This window comes from Sorex araneus, chromosome 6 (assembly GCF_027595985.1).
Source record: "Sorex araneus isolate mSorAra2 chromosome 6, mSorAra2.pri, whole genome shotgun sequence".
Lineage (NCBI taxonomy): Eukaryota > Metazoa > Chordata > Mammalia > Eulipotyphla > Soricidae > Sorex > Sorex araneus.
The window spans coordinates 5,565,668-5,583,867 of record NC_073307.1 but is presented as its reverse complement, the minus strand read 5'-3'; the positions used below and the strand labels follow the sequence as shown (position 1 = coordinate 5,583,867).

Genomic DNA, 18,200 nt, shown 5'->3' with positions numbered 1-18,200 from the left:
TTGTTTTCTTTGGCTATAGTGCTCAGGGCTTCCTCCTGGCTCCGTGCTCAGGAATCACTCCTGGAGGCTCTGGAGGAGCACGGGGGTGCTGATTGGACTCTTGGGTAGAGCTAACGAGCACTTGCTTCTCTCTGAACATCAGTGTGAACCGCCAGCCACGTGGATGCCGACTGTTTTCTCTGTGTTTTCCTGACTCACAGTGAAGGAAATCACACTTACCCCTATGAGACTAAGGTGGAAATTTCCATGCTGACAGACTTCTTCAAAGGCGAAAGGTGTCAGAGCCTGGTGGGCAAGCCCAAGATCTTCATCATTCAGGTGAGACCGCCAGCGACCGTGAGGGCACTGACACTCTTTCCAGAGCGACTTCTCTGGGCACTGAGAGGCTTTGGATGCCAAAACTGAGAGTTGTAACTTGAACCCTGGTAAAGAGTCTCCATCTTTAACCCCCACAGAGCCAGGGTGTGAGCCCAGCCGTGCCCGGGGTCCTCGCTGGCCACCTCCATTCCCGTCTCCCTCTCGGTCAATGGACCATTCTAGAATGTTCCTCTTCGGGACAACCAGGCTGGTCACGTTTGGGGCTCAGCAATGCGCTACCCCTCTTTTTGCTGAGAGAGCTGGGACAGGCCCCTGAGCAACACCCCTGGAGGTAGAGAAGCAAGGGCCGGGCCATGACAGGCTCATACAGAAGCCCAAAGAAGCTAGGACTCGGTTTCAGTTCCAGAATTCCTGGAACTGAGCACAGATACCTGGAATTGAGTCAAAATTTCTCTGAAGCGAGTTAGCCACGGTGAGGTCAACTAAGGCTTACCTATCAGATACAGATAGGGAAGTTTCCACTATACAACCTATCAGACGCAGGTGTGGAATAGCCCTTAATAACCACTATGCAACTCATGGAAGTCTTACACAACCCTTAGCAACTCCGACTTACAAGTCAGGTGAGGACACAAAGGTGTAAAGAACTTCAGACTGCGGCCAAAAGGGTGGTCCACAGAAGGTCCCTGTTCTATGTGCTATGGTATAAGAGCCCCTCACTCTTGAGAGTTGGGGCCGCTCATTCCTAGAGGGCGGCTGCTGTGTGGCTGAAGTGGACGAGGGCCCTTGTTGGATATCATTGGTTTGTCCTGCTCCCCTTGCCACAAGGAGCTTAGGTTTATCAGTCATGCCCATCAAAGTGCCCGTGAGTCACTCCCATTCCTTTGTTTATCTGTAACCACCTCTACCAGTTTATCTGCTCTTCCTCTAATCAAACTCTTAATTTGTAAGGTAAGACCTTGCTAGGACAGTGTAAGTGAATATTGTCTTTCTCCTCTCTTGTGTCTTTTGAATTGTTTACTTTAAAACAATATCCTTTTTGTATGGACAAAGAAAGACATTTATTAATATGCTTTGGTAACATGGGATTTAATTGGCTTCAAATATTATTCATTCCTGGGCATCTGCTTTCTCGACTTAAGCCTCAGTTGCCTTTGCTTCCTAGCACCCTCAAAAGCAGGGTCCCAACGGGGGACGAGACGGACCCAGGGCAAGCGGTGAGTTGTGTGCTACCCTGGCATCAAGATGGGCCTGGCCAAAGCGCCTAATGCTTAACTATATGTTAAGAGCTTGGTCATGGGCTGGCGTGTCATGATCCAAAAGCAACGACGAGACTAGGCCCTGCTAGGGCTAGGAAAGACTAATCTGGCCTGAGCGCTGTAGTCTGAGATCGAGGTGACCCCTGGAGAGCAATTCTATAAGCTTAATGTGTCTCTTGCTATGTCTTTACAAAATGATTTATAATATGAATACTTATACGTTAGTCGGACAAAGAGAGGAGGAACACACCCATGGAATTCCGCTCTTGGGCAGATGTCCCGCTGAGAGAGATTCTGTCCTAGTGAAAGGGATAGAACTTTACCCCCTATGGGTTGTAACCACACATACGCATAAGCCCCAGCCTGCGGCATCCGGAGCGGATGCGGGAGATTTAAGGTAGCTGTATGAGGGGGCTGGGGCGAGTCGAGTGGAAGCAGAGAGAGAGAATGAAGTAGCATGGGGAAAAAGAAGCAAGAGGAGAATCAGAGGAGAATGGAGAAAGAAGTTTGGAATAAACTGCAGTGAGACCAACCATCTTGACTCCGTCCCTTCCCTCGTCCGCGCTTTTCTTTTTATTTTTGTGTTTACACAGGCCCTATCTCGAGCTAGCCAATAAAGACCCTTTGCTTATTGCATCGCCACTTGACTTCATGTGGTTTCTCTGGGGAAATCTCAGCCTGACTTAACATCGTAAATAATTAAAAAGAATTCCAAAGCCCTGGAGCCTGTCTACTGGTGACATTTGCTGAAGTGTGAGGGTGGTCACCCATTTTTCTCTGGTCCTGACGGGGCTACCTGGTTGTCCCTGAGTCAGAGGAATATGCGCTTCCCCAGCTGGCCCTGGGGCTACTGAGCCATGCCAGCGTCAATGGGGTCCCGTTCAGCTCTTGCCTGTGTTATAGGCCTGTCGGGGTGACAAGCACGATGTACCCATCAAGCCCATGGACCAGGTGGACGCAATCCGCCAGTCCGACAGCAACAAGACCCAGGGGGATGCGGCATCCGTGCACTTGCTGCCCGCCGGGGCCGACTTCCTCATGTGCTACTCAGTGGCCCAAGGTGCTTGGGGACCGGGGGGCTCTGGCTTCAGGTGGGGGCCCCAAGTGGCACCAGAATGTGACCCCCTCATGGCGAGGGGCCACAGCATTAGCTCCATGACCGTCTGTTGGTGCCCGTGTTTTGATGTAGTACTGATGCCCTATTACTGTGTGACTGACTGTTCACTGATGTAGGTAAGCTTGGTAATATAGAAGATCCTGTGTGAGCACTGCATCAGTAATAATAAAAATAAAATTTCCCCTATGCCTTATATAAACGCTGTGCTTTAGAGTTGTTCATGATTATTTTGTTATGGGCATTCAGTGTTCCAACCCCAATCCCACCACCCTTATTCCAGTTCTCATAACCACCCCTGAGCCTGCCCCCGTGGCAGACCCTTGTGACTCATTTGATAGTGCTCGAATGACTTCATACTTGAGTCCGTGAGCCCTGGGATGGCCTTGGTTTCCGGTTCCTGTCATCACTCTCCCAGTTCTCAGCCTGTAGATGTTTCACCATCTGGGTTACCTCACTTTCGCTTTCTATTCTGATTTGTGCTTTCCCCCCCCCCCCCGCCCCCGATTAGCCTCTCTAATGTTTTCTGAGTCTGTATTGTCAGAGATTTAGCTCTTACTGTTCCCATAGTTTCTGCTGTTTCTGCGTGTTTCTTTTTTTTTTTTTCTTTTGCTTTTTGGGTCACACCCAGCGATGCTCAGGGGTTACTCCTGGCTTTGCACTCAGGAATTACTCCTGGCGGTGCTTGGGGGACCATATGGGATGCCGGGGATCGAACCCGGGTCGGCCACGTGCAAGGCAAACGCCCTACCCGCTGTGCTATCGCTCCGGCCCCATTCTGCGTGTTTCTTTTATCTGTTCTTCTCTAGTTCCCTTTAGGGTATTAATTCTGGAGTTCATTTACATCTAAAGTGGTCAACTGATAGGCAATGTTGAGTTCCAGTTTCGCTTTATGTTTGCCATGAGGTTCATAAAACAATTTTAACTCAACTAAAAAAGCACAATTTTACTCCCCACCTTTTCCTCTTCTGCCTTGGCTGCTGTAGTTTTCTGATCGACCTTCACGACCAGCTCTACAAACGGCAAACGTAGAGTTGAACTGAATCATCACCAGCGACAGTTTCTGTTTTCTCACTTGAACTTAAGATTATGATTTCCTGTAATGCTGAATTCCTCTGGCCTGCCTAGCAAACGCTCTGCAGGAAGGTTGTCAGAATTGAAACGTGAGGATTCCTGACTGGAAGCGTCTTAATTCCCCGCAGGCCAGCGTGGAGGGTTGCCGTCCGCCCATGGGACGTGCTGCTGTCGGGGTCCTCCGGGTTCTGAGCTTTCTTCCCTTTCTCTCCCTCTGGGGCCCCTCGGGTGCGAGTGCTCCTGTGCCTGGGCTTCAGCGGAGTGAGCGAGACCTCGCCCCGGTTGGGTTGTCCCCAGGCCTGATCGGCCCTTGGGTGGTGTCTCTGTCAGCACGCTGTGGCCAGCAGTGTGGGGGGCTGTTGGGTGTCAAGTCTCCGGGGTCTGCTTCAGACCACTGCTAAGGCGATGCCGTCCCAGAGTCCTTAACAGCAGCTGACGGCTGGGCCCAGGGTGACGTGCCCGCACTCAGCCTCTCCATTTCCTGGCGTCCTCCTGAGGCAGGGACCCCACTCCTGGCTCTCAGTGCTAGTCCAGGCGCATCCAGCGCCACCTTTTTGATGAATCCCTTCTCACCCCTGAGAACAGTCCGGGGACGTGTCTGACCATCTCCGAGGAGCCCCTCGAGCTCTCCGTCCCCGACCATGACCCTGTGCTTTGCCTCTCAGGGTATTTCTCGCACCGGAATACTGAGTACGGCTCGTGGTACATCCAGGATCTGTGTGAGATGCTGGCGAGGTACGGCACGACCCTGGAGTTCACAGAGCTGCTCACGCTGGTCAACAGGAAGGTGTCCCGGCGCCGAGTGTGTGACAGAGAGGACCCGAGCGCCAAGGGCAAGAAGCAGATCCCCTGCTTCGCCTCCATGCTCACCAAGAAGCTGCGCTTCCTGCCCAAGCACCAGTGAGGCCGCGGCTTCATTTTTCCGTGTCTTCTGCAGAATGACTCCTCACTCATCTCTTGCATACACGAAGGCCAAACATATATGGTACAGCAGCTTGAATCATGGTGAAGGGTTTTTTGGTTAAGATTGGCAAATATTTGTAATGCTTGATGGCAAATATTTGTAATGCTTGATTTTTATAGTGAATCACAAGATTACTCTCTCCATTTAATAAGTTTTTTTTGAAAAAGCTTTTGACTTTTGAAAACAGATTGTAGTTTGTGTTTTCTCTTTTCCCTTCATGTGTTGCCAGTTTAGAACTATAGCTGGGGGCAGTGGTCGCGGTAGGTCCAGGAGCTTTCTCCTGCCCCTTAGCAAGGGCGACCCAGTTCTGATTGGGTAAGAGAAATCAGCCCTTGTTTAAAAGTTCAGAGGAGTGAAAAAAAACCAAACCCTTGTACCCTACAGTGTTGTTAGTTGAGGGGTTTGGACAACAGTGTTTGGTTAAAATGCACCAATGCTTGTTTCCGGGCAGAATAACCCCCGAGTCCCGGCTCCCGGCTCCAGGAGCAGCCTCGGCTCCGCTCCCCTGTGCCAGCTCGAGACGAGGGCGGGTCTCGCTCAGGAGTGGGCGCCAGCAGGAGCAGGAGAACCCACTGACCGTTTGCGAGTCCTCTCTGGCCGGGAGCCACAACCCACACCCCTCACGTGAGACCAAGAAACCTGTGCTGTGTAAGCATTTAAAAATTTTAGTAACAGAGACCGGAGGGAGAGTCAAGCAGACACCTCCGGGGGAGATCCCGAGCCCTTTCCCGCCGACGGCCGCTGCTCCCGCAGGCGCTGAAAGTGGCGCAGGTGGCTGAGGGCGTCCTGGGTCTGCGGAGGAAGGAGAGAAGCGGGTGACGTCGGGGTTCCCAGGGTTCAGGATGCACAAAAGCCGCCTGGCCAACGCGCAGGCCTGGGGGAGGCTTTCCTGGGGCTGGAACCCCCCTTCCCCTGGGTGCCTCACTGACCCCTGTGTCAGTTGGAGGAACTTTCCCTCTGCCTCGTGCTGGGGCCAGGGGGCCACATGGGATGCCGGGCATCGAACCAGGGCGGCTGTGTGCGAGGCAAACGCCCTGCAGGCTGTACTACCGCTCTGGCCCCAAGATTAGAAAAAAGAGAAACAAAAATACTCAGTTCTGGCATTTTTGTTTGTGAGCTGAAGGGCCGGGGTGTTCCAGGGGCAGGTGAGTGAAGGTAGAACCACCCCTGACCAGAACTTCCGGGTCAGACATCGCTGAGGGAGATGTGAGGTCTGGTTCTGCGCTGCGCGGGCATCCCTGGACAGGGGACGCTCGGCCTGGCCGGGCCTGTGCAGGCTGGGCTCTCGGCCGCGTCTCCCTGTGGTCCAGATGTGGGAACCCAGACACGAGCCCCAGAGAGACCCACAGGGGCGGCTGGCGGGGTCTCTCCTGGGGGGAGACAGAGGCCTCTTGTCTGCAGGCCCAAGGGGGCCTTGTTCTGGGGCGCGACAAGCCCGGGGCTCGCCACAGCAGCCGCCTCCTTGGGCCTCCACAGCCCAGTCCCGCCCGGGCCCCCATGATTGCCGAGACAGTTTCTCTCGAAAGCCTGGGTGGTCCTGGGGGCTCGGCCGGGCCGCGCCGGTACCTTGGCGAGCTCTTCCTTCAGCTCGTTGTAGCGCGCCACGTCGAAACGCTGCTTCTGCGAGCGCCTGTGGAAGGAGTGCAGGAGCTGCCGGCTCCTCAGCGCCTCGTACGTGTAGTTCTGCGGGGAGAGGAGCCAGCTCCGGGACAGGCCCAGGCCGACTGACGGGCAGGCAGCGGCTGCTGGGGACTCAGCTGGGAGACTCCCTGCGGGCCTCTGCCAACGGCCGGGAGGAAGCGGGGCTGGGAGTGTCGCAACGCGGGTTCACCCTTATTTGCAAATGAGGCTCTGGGAGCCCAGAGTGGACCGAGTTGCTCCTCCAGGGAAACGGTGAGCCGCACCCCTCCCGGCGCTTCCAGGGACAGAAGCTACCAGCCCGGACACGGGGAGAGGCCAGAGCGACAGGACAGCAGGGAGGGCGCCGGCCTTGCTCAGGCACCCCGGGTGCAATCCCCGGCACCCCTCATGGCCCCCTGAGCACCGCCAGAAACACCCCCTGAGCATGGCTGGGTGTTGCCCCAGGCCAGGCCCAAGACTGGAGCCTGGCCAGGCGTCCTGGAAACGCTCAGGCCCTTGGTGCCCTTCGCCAGGGCCCGTCCGACCTCCCCGGCCCACCGCTCACCTGCCGGGTGGTGATGAAGTACGCGAAGAAGGCCATGGAGTTGACGACGGTGAGGAAGTAGGTGACGGGCTCCATGATGTCCCAGGAATAGACCCACCAGGTGAGCCAGGCCAGGGCCCCGCCCTGCACCGACAGCAGCGCCAGCCCCGCCCACAGGCACCTGCTGGCTACGGCCTCCGCGCGTACCTCGATTCCTGCTCTCGTCTGGGGGCGGGGAGAAGAGCCAGCTCACGCACAGCCCCCCGCAGCCCCCCGGCCCGCCCCGCTCCCACAGCCAGGCTGGACAGTGACGCCGAGGGTGTGTGGGAAGGCCCAGCTGTGACCACTGGTGCCACCTGCGGTGGAGGCAGCAGGTCTGCGTTTATTTCAGTGGAGTCTGGGCTTTGTAGGGGGTAAGAATCCTGCTTTCCAGGCTGGAGCGATCGCACAGCGGGGAGGGTGTTTGCCTTGCACGCAGCCGACCCAAGTCCAATCCCCGGCATCCCACAGGATACCCTGAGCACCGCCAGGAGCAATTCCCGAGTGCAGAGTCAGGAGGAACCCCTGAGCAATGCTGGGTGTGACCCCAAAAGAAAACAAATAGTATGTTGGGGGACTGGAGCGGTAGCACAGCAGGGAGGGGGTTTGCCTTGCACGCGGCCAAACTGAGTTCGATTCCCAGCATCCCATATGGTCCCCTAAGCACAGCCAGGAGTAATTCCTGAGTGCAGAGCCAGGAGTAACCCTTGTGCACCGTCGGGTGTGACCCAAAAAGAAAAAAGAAAAAAGAAAAAGAATCCCACGTTGAAGAGAGCTCTTCAGGTCGGCTCAGGAGGCTCGTGGGAGCAAACCCCAACCAGCGCGGATGGTGTGCTGAGGGTGACGCTCAGGACCCCCAGACGCTCTCCCACCTCTGCGGTGCCCTTCCTCAGATTCCTGCCACCCCCACTCCCACGCTCCCCGACAGCCACCCCAGAACAGCCACATTGCCCTGTGTCTCCGCGGCGCTCAGGGGGAGCCTGGGCCACACACGGGCCCGGGACCTGGAGAGCGGCCTCTGCCCCGCGCGCCGATGCAGACGACCGTGAAGATGCAGCGAGGGGCAGAGGAACACGGGAACTCGGGGTCTATTTTTCCAGGGGTCCCTCCTGGCTCTGCACTCAGGAGTCACACCTGGTGGTGCTTGGGGGACCCCGTGGGATACTGGGGATCGAACCCAGGTCGGCCGTGTGCCAGGCAAACGCCCTCCACGCTGTGCCATCCCGTGTCCATGTGCGACCCCTGTCCTGGGCGCGGGCGGGAGAGGGACCCCCCCTCACCTGCTCCAGGGGCTGCAGCTGCCGCGTGAGGTGGTCGATCCTCTCCACCAGGTGGCGCTCTCTCCTCTGCTGCAGCTCGTCCAGGTGCAGGATGGTGTAGAGCCGGTGCACCAGGGACTTGAGGTGGTCCAGCTCGGCGCCGTGCCCGCCGCCCCCACCTGCTGAGAGAGACGGGCCGCCTGCACTGGAGGCTGGGGAGGCTGCTTGGGGGACGCCGGGGCCAATATTTGGGGGGTGGTGCTGGATTTGCCTCAGGTGCCCGACTGGTGGAGGCCAGGCTGGAGGCGGGGCCACTGTCCAGTGCTTAAGGCCCACCGGAGTGCCGGGACTCACGCAGAAAGGGGGTCCCACATCCCTGCGGCACGGGCAGTAGCCAGCGTCACCGTCCACGTTTCACAGCCCCACGGGAGAGGACATTCCCTCTGGTCCGGGAGCTGCCGTCCCCTAACACGTGGCCAGCGGCTTTGGCCTTTCCCAGGCCCTGGATGTGCAAAGCTAAATCTGCTGATGCTCCAGGGGAGGAAACGGGGTTCAGACACAGGCGGTCGGGCTCCAGCCCACGGCTTCCTGGGGCCCATCCTGCCACGCCAGCGGGGTCCACCAGCACCTCCCTTCCGCCACACCCCTCCGCTCACGCAGCCCACAGTGACACTGGGCGCCCAGCAGGGCACGTTTCCCCTCAGGGAAGGGTCCCCCATGGCCAGAGGGACGGCACAGCAGGCAGGGCGTCTGCCTTGCACGCAGCCGACCCGGTTCAATCCCCGGCATCCCGGGAGGGACCCCTGAGCCTGCCGGGAGCAAACCCCTGCCAGGTGTGGCCCCAAAACCAAAAGCAAAGATGAAGTTTCCAGTGATGAAAACGGTACTCCAAACTAAACGAACAGGAAACACCTCTTACCCAAAGTCGTGAGATGTGACTCTGACGCAGGGTGCTGAGGGATGTTTAGAGGATTGGACAGAGAAGGAAACACGGAAACTAAGTCCATTTCCACCGGGAAATTTAGAAGAATGGCAGATTGAATCCTGTAGGGAGCCATTTTATAAGGCGGAGGCTTACTTGGGATTCCTGTAACAAGGTCACCACTGCTGACCTTACTGATCTTATCAGTTTGCCATTCCTCTCTCACTAGCTAATGCCCATGCCTGATCTGCCCAACGCCCATGCCTGATCTGCATTTTACTATTGTTCCTATGGGGGTCCAAGCATGCATACCGCCCCCTCCCACCAAGAGATATAAGTATTATAACTGCTGTGAATAAACTCTCTCTCCTCCTCCTTCTGGCTCTGCGTCTCTTTGTTCAGTTGCATCCCCTCCTTAGCCCCACGAAGGTTCCTCCCTGCGGGACAGGATGATGCCCACAGGAGGGACCCCACATCTGGCGCCCAACGTGGGGCACTAGGGGACCACCGAACGCCCGGTCAAGTTCATGTCAGCCGACGAATTCACGGAAAAGTGAGTGTCTCTGAGGGTCGCCTCTCTCTTGGCACACACCCTGGTATGGGACCGGGCTCGAATACAGTCTTGTGTTAAGGACGAGAGGTCACTGGCGGAAAGGCTTGAATTCCCTTGTCTTGTGTGTATGTGTGAGTGATTGTGCAGTCTTGGACGTCCTCGTCCTTGTACTGAGTCTGTGGCTCCACGACTTGGCATCCTTAAGATCCCTTTAAGGTTACGGAGTCCAATTGGGCTGTCTGCGATTCCACGAGGAACATATGGTCTAGGGTGGTGCTGGTTTAGACACTGGCCACAAGTCACCTCTCAGGCTGATCCACTATGGCTAAGTTCCTCACCGGCCAGACATGCATCTGAGTGGTTTGTTATGAGTGTCCCCGTCCCCCCCTGCCCCCTTCTTGTGCCTTTTGTGCTTTCATTTCCATCAAGTTAGAGAAACAGCCTGCCAGTGACCCTTTCCTTTCTGTACTTTCATTTCTGTTAAGTTAGCAGAAACAGCCTACCAGTGAAGATAGTCACTGGTGGAAGGCTTGGATCCCTTTGTCCTGTGTTTTCATTTCTGTCGAGTTGGCAGAAACAGCCTACCAGTGAAGCAGTCACTGGTGGAAGGCTTGGATCCCTTTGTCCTGTGTTTTCATTTCTATCGAGTTGGCAGAAACAGCCTACCAGTGAAGCAGCCACTGGTGGAAGGTCGAATCCCTTTGTCCTGTGTTCTCATTTCTGTCGAGTTGGCAGAAACAGCCTACCAGTGAAGCAGCCACTGGTGGAAGGCTTGGATCCCTTTGTCCTGTGTTTTCATTTCTATCGAGTTGGCAGAAACAGCCTACCAGTGAAGCAGCCACTGGTGGAAGGTCGAATCCCTTTGTCCTGTGTTCTCATTTCTGTCGAGTTGGCAGAAACAGCCTACCAGTGAAGCAGCCACTGGTGGAAGGCTTGAACCCCTTTGTCCTGTGTTTTCATTTCTGTCAAGTTGGCAGAAACAGACTACCAGTGACCCTTTATTTTCTCTTCTTGCTTTATGACCTGCTTATCCTCTGTTTCCAAGGCTCCCTCAGTCTGTGGGGATGAGGCCACCCCCATGCACGGGGCTGACTCCTCAAATTCTACTAATATAGACTCTGACCATCCTGCTCCCCTACCTGAGCCCTCCCATGCGGAGGTGCCTCCGAGACTTTATCCTGTGATTTCTGGCATCTCTGATCCCTCTCCTACAGAACCCAAATCCCTGCCCCCGGAGGATGGGGCTATCCTGGAAGATGAGGTGGCGAGGTATCAGCCCTCAGCCCTTTGGTCCCCGTCGGGAAAACAGCCACCCCCTTATCTGTCCCATACCACTGCCTTTTTTAATTCCCCATATGACGCCAGTGAGGCAGTCCGCCAGCTTGCCCGGGACACTGCCGCCTTACGCGCAGTTCTCCAACAGAAGCAGGAATATGTCCAACTTTTGACTCAAGTAAGGCAGCTGGATAAGAAACCAGTGAGTGCCCTGTAGCCTTCTACCCTCTCTCGAGGACCTAGCGCTCTCAAGGACCTAGCAGGAAAAGCTCTGTCTCTCCTTCACCCCGCCACATTCTAGCTTTAAAACCCGTGGCTGCCTTCCCAGATACCAGGTCCCATTCTCGGGCCCCTGATTACCCCACAAGGTACAAGAACTATTGAACTTAAGCCAAAAAAGGTTTACTCATGTTTCATAAAAATTGATGGTTTAAAGGTTATGCCGTTGTGTAAATGTACATATGCATCTATATTGGATTATTAGAATGTGAGCTGAAATAGTTGTGGTTAAAAACAAGCTCAAAGATTAATGGGTTTAGTTAAAATATGAGTTTCTCGAGTTATAAAATTGGTAGCAAAATTTATTCTACAAGTGTTTTATTTGATCTGAGACTTTCGGTAACTAAAATTTCTATTGATACTTAGCAAAGTATATAATAGATTAATCTCAGGTGTCAGCCTGATAGTCTAAAGCCATAGTATTGGGCCTTGGTTAAAGTTTGAGATAAGAATGGAGAATTTCGTGGAAAATGTGGGAACTTTTACTGACTATTGTTAAGTCAATCTGTCCAGTACATGAAAATGCATGTTATTATTCTGATAACTTTATTCATTGCAAAGCTTTGTCACCAGGTACCAACCTAGTCCTGACCATCAGAGACCTTCGTACAGAAGTATGAGATCCTTAATGTTTTATGGTAGTCTATAGGTGTTTTAATATTTATATTTGTGTTTTCCTAGAACTCTAAAGTTTTTTGAATATCTATAGAACTGATAATGCTTTTAAAATGGTATGGCAGAGTAGTTTTGTCATGTTAAATGAGATGATTGATAACTAGTGTCCAAATTTGGGAAATCATGTTGTACTGAGTTTCATGTACAACATGAAAAATAAGTAAAATAAGAGTTTTACTTATTTTTCAGTAAAATGAGAGTTTAGATTTGTGGGACGACTATAAGGAATATAGATGTATGCCTTAAGTCAGAAAGATAATGGATGCAGATATCATCAGTTGGAAAAAGGAAAGGATCCTGTTAAAGTGAAGTTGATTTTGAAATGGGTTGAAGGAAAGTTACAGGACAGAATGAATGTAAAAGAATGTGTAGAAGGTTTGAGGTTGTGTTTGAAGGAAGGAAAGTGATCACTGTTCTAAGAAACTCTTTAAATCACATGCAGAAATTGTTCTAGTATGTTTTTTGGTAGGATCTATGGAAAAGATATTGGATGGATTGTCTCGACTCCTGTTACAGCACTCTTAGATACTTGAATTCTTCAAAAGTTGTGGGAAATCAAGGGTTTTTCAAATGGGATTAAATGAATTAGACATGTTTAACTGTACACTGGACTCATAGTACAGTGCTCTTATTAATGGGAAGTCAAGGTTTTCGACATGGGATTGAATGGGTTAAATATGATGTTAAACTGTACACTTTCTCTACAGATTTTAGATTTTTTGGCTAGGAACTACAACAAATGGGTTTGTTGCATCTTACTGTGAGTAAAGTGAAATGTTTTTCTCTTCTTTGTACCTTCGGTATGTTTTTGATGCTTCATGGCACTATGTTGGTTTGCATAAATCCAGACAAAAGTCTTTCCTCTCTGTAATAGGGTCTACCCCTCATGCAGACAGGAAAATCAATTATGGGACCCCAAAGCCCTCTTTCAGGGAAAGAGTCAAGGGACTGGTCTAAATGACAGGAGCAGGTATTTAACAGGTACTGTTTCAAGTACCTACAAACCTCAGGGAGACCCTAGAGGCCAGTTGGCTTAAGGAAAGAATGGAAATCATCACTGCTATGGAAAATGAGAAATCCGGGATTCTGTGTGACTGACACAATCTGGGCCTACTCAGCATCAAGAAAAACCCTGGAAACCAGGATCTCTCTTAGCCCTGAAAAAGGGAGGGGATGGACTCCTTTCTGCCAGGATGCATCTACGGAAAAGGCCACCTCCAGTTCAACCTGAAAGCTCGAGACCATCCAGTTCATCGTGGGACATTTATGGCCAGACCTGGGTAACTCTGACGTGCCACATAAGATTAATGCCATTATTGGTGTGCCTCCTGTCTTTAGCCCAACCCCCAGGACTTCTCAGTAAATAATGGGGTACCCCAAAATGGAGAGTTCTCCAATCTTGCTGTGTTTATGCAAAAGAACAAGTCAGACTTGATAAGCCATCAGGCAAATTTTAAAATGAAGGTGGAGAGAAAACCATGTTTCTGTAACTTGCCTTTTAAAGAATCAGATTCAAATTCTACAGAGTGATCTAGTAAATGTATTCTAATATTGATCTAAAAGGTATTCCCTTCTGGGTAATTCAGGTAAAATGTGTTTTGCTGACTGTAAAGTAATCAGCCTAGTCTTTGGGACTCAATGTTGAACTTGCTATCACTAGTCTGAAAGCCATCTTTCATGGGAAGGAACTCAGTACTGTGCTTTCTGTTTCATTAATGAACCTAGTGGAAATTCTGGGCTTCCTTTCCTAACACTTGTTCAGCATCAAGGAATTTACCAAGGAGAGGATTGGCAGCTTGACATCATGTAAATGATCAAATGCTCATATTCAAGGTATAAATATCTACTGCTTCCAAATGACAGCTTCAGTGGATGGGTAGCTTTTCCAACCTGAGAAGTGGCTTGGTGCTTCTAGGCCACTAGAAAAATCTGGACATAGGAAGTCATTTTCTATCAACCAATGGGTGGAGCAGTTATTCTTTTCCATTGTTTTTATGACAGAAATGGGTATGGCATTATGTTGCTTTGGTTTCTGTTGCTTTAACTCTTATGTTTCCTAAGACAGCAAACTATTTTGTCCTTACTAGGTCAGAAAGGACCATCCACATCTCCAGAGTCTAATCATTTCAAAGTGCCATCCCTCAGTTTAATTGATCTGATCTTTTCTTTCAGATAACTTCAGGAACCCAACCAGTTCATTGCCTGGGGTCCACTAAAACTAAGGTAGCTTGAGGTTTCACCCCTTGTGCAGGCAGGGTCTGCGCCCCTCTGTCAGCATGAAGCAGCTTCAGAAGATGGATCACCGACCATTTTCCCCTTAAAGATTTAAGGTGGTGAAATCTCTAGAGGGGAATATGATGTAGGCAGGTAGATAGAGAAAGGCCCTTGGCAATGAAACAGATTAACAAAGTCTCTGGGAAGGAGAATCCTGATACTGACCCACCCTGTGGATACAGAAAACAGACCTGATAAGACCTTCTAAAGAAGACCATCACCACTCCCAACCTCCCTGGTAACCTCCTTAGCAACGGACTTTTACCTGGGAAGAAGCCCCCACGTGGGGGCAGGTTGAAGAGACCCTATAAAAGACACCTTGAACAAAGGAAGTGTGCGCATATGCTGCCTGAGCCCATGTGCTGCTTGTGCCATGTGGCCGAGCACATGTGTCGCCCGCATCTCCCCCCTTGAGATGTGTACTTTCATGCTTTCATGTTTGTGTCACAAGGGATACCGGACAATGCCTCCCCTGACCACATTTAATTTAAAACAAAACAGGGGGAGATGTAGGGAGCCATTTTACAAGCCCGGCTCTTATCCTCTAGTCAAGCGGAGGCTTACTTGGGATTCCTGTAACAAGGTCACCACTGCTGACCTTACTGATCTTATCAGTTCGCCATTCCTCTCTCACTAGCTAACGCCCATGCCTGATCTGCCCAATGCCCATGCCTGATCTGCATTTTACTATTGTTCCTATGGGGGTCCAAGCATGCATACCGCCCCCTCCCACCAAGAGGTATAAGTATTGTAACTGCTGTGAATAAACTCTCTCTCTCTCTCCTCCTCCTTCTGGCTCTGCGTCTCTTCGTTCGGTTGCGTCCCCTCCTTAGCCCCACGAAGGGTCCTCCCTGCGGGACAGGATGATGCCCGCAGGGGGGACCCCACAGAATCCAAGGCTGAGAATAAACATCAGCGCACCAAGGAACTGAGGACAGCAAGTCAACGAAGAGAACAGAACTGAAAGCTGTTTCTTTGAAAAAAAAAAAAAATCAATGAGAGGGGCTGGAGCGATAGCACAGCGGGTAGGGCGTTAGCCTTGCACGCTGCTGACCCGGGTTCAATTCCCAGCATCCCATATGGTCCCCTGAGCACTGCCAGGGGTAATTCCTGAGTGCAGAGCCAGGAGTAACCCCTGTGCATTGCCGGGTGTGACACAAAAAGCACAAAAAAAAAAATCAATGAGATTGATAGAGCTGGGCTGGGAGAGAGCACAAAGGCTGGAGCCCAGGCTGGGCGAGCAGGAGGCCCAAGCTCAAGCCCGTACTTTGTGTGGTCCCCTGAGTACCGTGCCAGGAGCAGCCGGAAGCTTTGTTATTCCCAAGCACTGTGCCAGGAGCAGCCCAGTAGCCCTATATCATACCCTGAGCACTGTGCCAGGAGCAACCATGGCATCCCACAGACGCAGCTCATGGCAATTAGCTGCTTGTCTGGGTCTCAGGGGCCCGGGTGCCCACCAGCTATTCTCAGCTAGCCAGACTGTCCATTCAATGCAAGGGCCAGAGGTGTCTGTCCAGGGCCCCCGAGTCCCGGCTGTGATGCTGAGAGAGGTGCTGGGAGCTCAGTCCCTTACCCCCTGCCTAGTTCTCCAGCCCCGCAGGACCTACCTTTTCACAGCAGAAACCAGGGCTGGAGGGGTGAGGAGGGCGCCTGGCCCCAGTTAGAGCCCCAGCACCCCCGAGGGCCACCTAGCAAGGCCAGGGCTCACTCCTGAGCACCACTGGGTGTGGCCCCCAAATAAAAACCAGCCCTGATTCCACAGCGAGTGACCACAGTGAGCCCAGAACCACACGGGGGCGTCGGGGGTCGCTGTCGACCTTCTGAGATGGTGAGACTAAGGATTCTCCTGCACCTCGCCCCGAGCGAGGGGGAACCCGCCACTCCCGGTGAAGGCAGTGCCCCCGGGGCACGACACCGCAGGAGCAGTCCAGGCCACTGACGGAAACCGCGACAGAGCCTGCACCGGTGAACCCAAAGCCACCAGAACCACAGGCCACGCAAGGCACGTCCCCATCAGGGAACTGCTCCGACCCGGACAGGGCTCGGGCACGTCGGGGAACTGCTCCGACCCGGACAGAGCTCGGGCACGTCAGGGAACTGCTCCGACCCGGAGAGCAGCTCGGGGTGCAGCACAGGGGAGCCTGGCGCTCACAGAGGGCCTTGCGTTCCCACGGCCGAGTGTCCCGAGCGTCCCCAGAGCAACAGGCTGAAGAGTGACCGCGGCCGTGTCCTACCTTCCCTGGGGCAGCGCACGTCGTAGGGCGTCTGGTCGATGACGAGCCGGAAGCCGCTGACGAGCAGGGTCCCCATGGAGGTGGACGCGGGGACGACACGGCCGTCTGGGGGAGAAGCGCAGTCCCAGGAGGTCACCTCGGGCACCAGGCTCCTGCTACGACCTGGGCCGGCCCCCGCCCCGCAGAGCCACGTTCCTCAGGGCGCCCGGGGCTGGCCTCTTCCTGAGCGGCCGCCTCCGTCGAGCGCACGACAGCGGCCTGGACAAAGTGTGGCCATTGCCGGTGGCCCCGGGGTCAGGGAGGGCCGGCGGCTGGGGGGCTCCTGCCCTCAGCTCTGTCCTCACCGCCGAGCGGGGCATCTCTCTCCTCTTTGTGGGGGCTGCTGCCCTCCTGCAGATCAGCAGTGGGGTAGGTGTGCGTGTGCTCATGTGTGTGCATGCGGGAGGAGGTAAGGGTGTGTGACTGTGCAAGCGTGTGAGCATGAGGCAGAGGCGAACATGTAAGTGTGCACCTGCACATGCATATGCGTGAGTATATGAGTATATGAGTATGTTTGCACACGCATGTGCGTGTGTATGAGCATATTTGCATACACATTATGTGTGAGTATATGCATATATGAGCATGTTTGAACACACATATGCATGTGTATGAGCATGTTTGCACATGCATATACGAGCATGTTTGCACATACATATGTGTATGAGCATGCTTGTACATGCATAAGCGTGAGTATATGCATATATGAGCATGTTTGCACACACATGTGCATGTGTGTGAGAATGTCTGCACACGTGTGAGTATATGTATATGAGTATGTTTGCACATGCATGTGCATGAGCATGTTTGCACATGCATAATGTAAGTATATACATATATGAGCACATTTGCACACACGTGTGAGCATGTTTGCACACACACGTGCATGTGTCTGAGCATGTTTGCATGTATGTATGTTTGCATGCACATTGAGCATGTATGACAATGCATGTGACGGTGTATGAACATGTTTGCACACATGTACATGCATGAATGCGTTTGCAGGCTAGTGTGTTTGCATGCATGTGATCATGTTTGCACACACATGTGTATGTATACACACGTATCTCCCTTCTGGACTTGCCCACTCCCTGCTGGCATCCTGCTTCTCTCATTCCCTCTGCTTCCGGCCCAGCCCGACCCAGCGGGTGAGAAGCCAGACCCCAGGGGCCGGACGGAGCTAAGCCCCAGTACAACATCCCGTGAGGGGGTGGGCGCGGGATTCCTCACAGAAACCGCGAGTGCCCGGGAACGTCGCAGATCCGGGTGAGTTGAACCCTGAGCACTTCCCCGGGGCCCACAGGCCGAGCCTGAGCCTGGCCCTGGTCCTCGGGGGCTCGGCGAGCTGTTCGACACTCGGCTTGCGGGAGGTCTGGGTTTGCTCCCCAGCCCTGCACGTGCCTCCCAAGCACTGGTCGAGGAGCAGTCCCGAGCACGGCTGGGGGTGGCCCCCACAAAGGAAAGAAAGAAAGAAAGAAAGAAAGAAAGAAAGAAAGAAAGAAAGAAAGAAAGAAAGAAAGAAAGAAAGAAAGAAAGAAAGAAAGAAAGAAAGAAAGAAAGAAAGCAAAACTCCGCGGGGCCGGAAGCCACCTGGGGGCAGCCCTGGCCCACGGCGGGGTCAGGGCGGGTCGGGCTGGGCCAGGAGGAGCCGCGGGCCCCGTTTGTCTCGGGCTCCTCACCGGGGCGGTGAGGCGACCCCCGGGTCTGCTCCTAGAATCTGCCGTGCGGGGCCGCTCCGCACCCGCGGGAAGATCCTGC

At 53.4% G+C, this 18,200-nt stretch overlaps 1 protein-coding gene across 2 annotated transcripts in view; it reads right to left on the bottom strand.

Moving 5' to 3' along the window:
- Nucleotides 1-18,200, bottom strand: part of MCUB (mitochondrial calcium uniporter dominant negative subunit beta) — a 56,109-nt gene that overhangs the window by 15,120 nt on the left and 22,789 nt on the right. The window contains exons 4-8 of one of the 2 annotated variants that reach the window (XM_055141628.1): nt 16,404-16,508; nt 8,213-8,373; nt 6,915-7,118; nt 6,296-6,412; nt 5,379-5,521 (exon numbers count right to left, since the gene is read on the bottom strand). In XM_055141628.1, the coding sequence (XP_054997603.1) occupies nt 5,420-5,521; nt 6,296-6,412; nt 6,915-7,118; nt 8,213-8,373; nt 16,404-16,508 (689 nt within the window). In that variant the 3' untranslated portion in view covers nt 5,379-5,419. Of the gene's footprint in view, nt 1-5,378; nt 5,522-6,295; nt 6,413-6,914; nt 7,119-8,212; nt 8,374-16,403; nt 16,509-18,200 lie in introns of those variants that run through there. The other variant, XM_055141627.1, reaches the window with a different exon arrangement.